Raw genomic sequence first — 3,444 nt, forward strand, 5'->3', positions numbered from 1 at the left:
GAAGAAGGAGAATGGGAGCTGTAGAGACAACAAGCCGTGTCATCTGTGGAAGATGAGAATTTCAGAACTGGGGACACACAGGACAACGAACCATGAGGAGATACTTCAGGAAGTGCTGTGACATACAGATGACAGAATGTTTTTTAAAACTCTCTGCCCAGGGACACCTGGGTGTTTCAGTGGTTGAGCGTCTGCCTTTGGCTCAGGTCATGATCCCAGGGTCCTGGGATCAAGTCCTGCACCAGGTTCCCTGCAGGGAGCCTGCTTCTCCCTCTACCTATGTCTCTGCCAAATAAATAAATAAATAAATAAATATCTTTAAACTCTATGCCCAATATGGGGCTTGAACTCACGACCCCAAAATCAAAAGTCACATGCTCTACAGACTGAGCCAGCCAGACATCCCAGATGACACAAAATTAAAGATGATACAGGATGATCAGCAGAAGTAAGCTGCACAGGATGAGACAAACTCAAAATTCATAAGGAGAAATGAGCCAGCTTTTGATGTGAGGAGCGCGGGCAGGCCCAGGTACTCCCGGGACCTCGCAGGTCTCGCTTCTGCTTTTCCACCTGCACCCGCACACTGGCCAGGTAGCCCCCCAGCTCCGCCCCACGGGTGCCGCCCCCGCCTCGCTGCAGCAGCTGGGCTTGGAAGAAGAGGTCGTTGCTGTAGAAGGCGCCGCCCGTCTCCCTCTCCAGCCTCTCCACCACGGCCATCAGCCTGGCCAGCTGCTCCCTCTGCTCCTCCCCGGTGGCCCTGTTGTTGAAGGCGCAGTACCTCCTCCCGCACTCCTGCACCAGGCTCCTCAGGCTGTGGTTGTCCGTGTCCGCCAGGTAATCGTCCAGGGACTCGCCCGCCAAGTCCTCCTTGTGGGTGAACAGGACCACCGCGTGCCTCATGGCCCCCGCCCCGAAGACCTCCTTCACCCTCCTGACGGCCACCGCGTCCTGGGCGGTGAAGCGCCCCAGCGGGGTCACCAGCAGCAGCACGTGGGGCCCCGGGGCGGACAGCAGGTAGCAGTCCCCGATGGCCTTGTACAGCTCTTGGGTCTGAGCGTGTCGACCACCAGGGTGCTCCTTCCGTTCCAGGTCCCTGTCTCCCCCTGGCACGTTTTGGTCACAGGCTGGTTCCCCAGCCTGGACTGGAACACCGGCTGGCAGAGGATGCTGTTCCCTGTGTCATACATGCATACATGAACACGGTTTTGCACAAACATGGGAAAGAAGTTTGGTAGTATCACCAAAGGGTTTTTCTACTCTGAGCTCATTCTGTTCAAAATTTTAGGTTCTGAAAAAGGTAGTATCAGTAATATTTTCAGCTTGCACTTTTGGGGACCTTGGGGTGGATAATTGTTAACCTTAATTATTTAAGAATAAAGATGAGGCTTAGGAAGTTCAAATGTCCAGATTGGCATGGCAATTACTGGTAAACCTGGGATGAAAGGGACAGAGAGACAGAGATAGAGAGAGGCAGAGAGAGAGAGAGAGAGAGAGAGCAAGCCTTGTGGCTTAGTGGATCCTGGAAAATCTTGTAAGTTTTGCAGAATCTTCCTTCCTCTCCTATACGGCCTCTCTCATTGGCTTCTGGTCTCTTCACACACACACACACACACACACACACACACACACACACACAGATAAAATTTTTTTAAAACTAGCCACAAATTCTACGGAAGGAGGAGGTGTTAGACTATGTACCTGGGAACACGAAAAGAACAGATTGTTTCCTCAAAAAGCCATCCTTGGGGTGATCCATCAGAGATGACAGAAGAGAAGGGATTTTTGTCTTGTTCTGCTTTTTGTAATCACTGTTTCTTTTCTCCCCACCACATCTTTGCAATAGTTTTGTGCAAAACAAATTCTCTACCCAAGATAGTTGGGAGAATGGAGATCCAGAGAAGCCAATGAACATCTGGGGCATCCCAAACCAAGCTATCCATGGCCTTTCACTGGACCCAAATCTGGTGGTTCTGGAAGAAATAAAGATTTCAAAACTGGACATGCATCTCCTCATCCCCACCATGAACCTCTCTGGCATAAGGATAGTTTCTTTTGCATAATTCCTGATGGCAGTGAAGGCTGAGTTCAAGGCAAGTGTCTCACTGAGATGGTCTCTGGCTCTGCTCTCCCTCTTATTTCTCTGCCAAATGCCCTGCCCTTGGATTGCCCATGCTCTGACCTGAGGGTAGAAACAAGGTTTAGTAGGTGTCTTCCCCAAGTGGACTTGCACTTCCACCGAACCTGGGGAGCATCCATCCCCACCCACAATGTGAATTAGGCAAACTAACAGGCAATGCAGGGGGTGGGGGTGCTCTGGGCCCCTCTCGCTGCCCTGGTTAACGTTTCGCCTCTGCCTGCACTGCACTGGCCCTTGCACTGGCCCTTGCTGCAGAGCCCCTGACTCCTCCCGGGGAGTTGAAATGCCTCTCTGGAGACATCCTTAGGGTGAGTGGGGTAGAGTCCCATGGATGGCTTGCATGTTTGTATTCAGATTGATTATTGAAGAACAGCTCTAGCAGGAAAGTGAGATACAGGTAACTCTCGGTTCCTTGCTTAGTTTATAGAGGAGAGCAATTATAATGCAGATAACACAATTAACATTTTGCAATGAAACCCATGATTGACTTACAAAATATCCTCCTATATTAATACTATAATTTTCACTTTTCAAATAATAATGCCTATTACACTGAATGAGGTAGATGTCTGCCCTCTTGCTGTGGAGGATAGAAAGGCATGCGTCTAATATGTAGAAGACGTTTTCCCTCACGAGCTAGAAACACGTTTTCCTTCACCAGCTAGAAACACCTCTTATATCTCGTTTTTGCCAGGAAAAAAAAAAAGAGGAGGGGAGCTAAAGATCTGCTCTTCCAAAACAAAAATAATTGTTTTTAATAGAGATTTATCAGCTCAAAACTATCATAAATTTTATTTTATTTTTACTCCTAAAGTCTAGTCATTTAACTGTCTCAGTTTATATTTTTAAAATAGTTGATACACAAGGAAGGAACATTGCTTAAAGGTTTCAAACCCACACAAGCCTTATGAGTTTTTCGTGGTTGAGATGAACATGTAGTTTTATGTACTGTAAGCTACCCAGGCTAACACTCTTGTGTCCCCACCATAGAGAAAAAACTGAATCTTGACCAGCTACTTTCTGTGCATTAGAGAAAACACAAATTAATCATTGGAAACAAGAACCTTGATTCTGTCTTTAGGCATTTCTTCAGTTGCTCTTGTTGACCAAGATGGGATGACTTTCTATTTGGGACAGTTTCCTCTTTCTCTAAACTATCTCTTCATTGAATGGTTGACTTTTTTTCCTATTAAATTATATGTATTTTTCTTGTGCAAGAAAGGCTTTTATTTATGATTCAAGAAATTAAAATATCACTCACTCTCTGTTACACCTGCTAAAAATTCTTTTCTGCCCTTTTCTTT

The 3,444-nt window shown here is 46.9% G+C and overlaps 1 protein-coding gene across 1 annotated transcript; it reads right to left on the reverse strand.

The window, feature by feature from the left end:
* Nucleotides 1-480: 480 nt before the first annotated feature.
* On the reverse strand, nt 481-1,190 carry LOC102151258 (GTPase IMAP family member 5-like). Its single transcript, XM_038559189.1, is given in 2 exon segments — nt 481-1,058; nt 1,061-1,190. Coding segments are annotated over 2 exon segments (708 nt in total).
* Between the last annotated feature and the right edge of the window lie 2,254 nt (nt 1,191-3,444).

This window comes from Canis lupus, chromosome 16 (genome assembly GCF_011100685.1).
Source record: "Canis lupus familiaris isolate Mischka breed German Shepherd chromosome 16, alternate assembly UU_Cfam_GSD_1.0, whole genome shotgun sequence".
NCBI lineage: Eukaryota > Metazoa > Chordata > Mammalia > Carnivora > Canidae > Canis > Canis lupus.